The sequence below is a fragment of the Austrofundulus limnaeus genome, unplaced genomic scaffold (assembly GCF_001266775.1).
Source record: "Austrofundulus limnaeus strain Quisiro unplaced genomic scaffold, Austrofundulus_limnaeus-1.0 Scaffold289, whole genome shotgun sequence".
Taxonomy (NCBI): Eukaryota; Metazoa; Chordata; class Actinopteri; order Cyprinodontiformes; family Rivulidae; genus Austrofundulus; species Austrofundulus limnaeus.
In genome coordinates, this window is record NW_013952691.1 from 211,187 (window position 1) to 212,521 (window position 1,335).

Genomic DNA, 1,335 nt, shown 5'->3' on the forward strand with positions numbered 1-1,335 from the left:
ACATTGGTGAATGCCACAAATTCTCCTAAATCACTCGTACGCACAACTTAAGAACAAATCTGTGCGTACGAACGGTTCTTGCATGAGGCCCATTGTTCTTCTGGAAGGTGAACTTCAGTCCAAGACTCAAATCTCTGAGAGTCCAACTTGTTTCCCTGAAGGTTTTYTCTGTACTGTAGTTCTAACATTGTAAATTACAGATGAACCGGTCCATTAGCTCTCAAGTTTCCTGGTCCCTGCTGATAGAAAACATCCCCATATCATGATACTGCCACCACCGTGCTTCACTGAAGGGATGATGTTTTCAGCATGATGAGAGGTGCTAGGTTTGGACAAAATAATTCAATTCCAGGTTGCAAAGCAACAAAATAATAATAAAACAAAAAGACCTAGGGGTGTGAATACTCCTGCAGCCCACTGTGAGGAATGAGCATCATATTTCTGATAAACATTATTCACCTGGACTTTTCTCTCCTGCACTTCTTTTCAGGGCAGTGTAACCAACAGAGAAAATGGACATCAAGGATACAGAAAATAATGTTTGTTATGTTAATAAATGATTRCATGTAATGGCTAGCAGTATTTTCAAAACACAAATAAAAGCTTCAGAATCTTTTGCGTCAAGTATTTTTTAAGTTTTTTTTTTTTTGCTGCTGCAGAACTGATTAGAATGAACTGTGTTGAAGTAACAGACACAACATRGAGCCACCAGAGTATTATTGTTTCGTTCTACAGGACCAAAGGCAGAACTCCAACTTGGAAAAGGCCCAACTTCAAATCAAACATGGCTGCCTCAAATTCAACTCAAATTCAAAAATACTTATTAATCCCAAAGAAAATTAAATTGCAAAATTAAATTTCCCAAATAAAAGGAAAAGTTGTGCTAGTTACTGTGATAAACTTGAAAATTAGCTATTTTGTTTTGCTACWAATTCTAGAGGCCTTTAAATGATATAAAGCCATCCTTCATTATGTTCTCCATCCCATTTTTCTGCCATTCTGTTTTCAGTCTGTTAGATGATACATATACTAATATGCACTGTTATGAAAAAAAAATCTATTTTTCACACAAGAGTGCTGAATGGAATCTTAATTTTTTTTGTTTCACATGTAAAATATAACAAATTTGAGTGCATACTCCTGTAAAAAAACAAAAATTGTTCTTTTGTTTTTAGACACTCTATTTCAGAACAGTTTTCTTAAACAAAATTGTATCATAATACCCTCCTGTTGTCTTCGGGTCAAAATGACCCGCCATTGTGTTAAAACCCCCCAAAAAATCCCCTAAATGTTATTTTTTTAACTTGAGATTTTAAGACTTTGCCTAGATTGGTC

General features: G+C 35.2%; 1 protein-coding gene across 1 annotated transcript in view; it reads left to right on the forward strand.

Moving 5' to 3' along the window:
- LOC106526701 (progonadoliberin-1) overlaps positions 1 to 615 on the forward strand; it is a 2,599-nt gene extending 1,984 nt beyond the window's left edge. The window contains exon 3 of the mRNA XM_014021371.1: positions 491 to 615. Within this exon, the coding sequence (XP_013876825.1) occupies positions 491 to 538 (48 nt within the window). The 3' untranslated portion in view covers positions 539 to 615. The remainder of the gene's footprint in view (positions 1 to 490) is intronic.
- Positions 616 to 1,335: the final 720 nt, after the last annotated feature.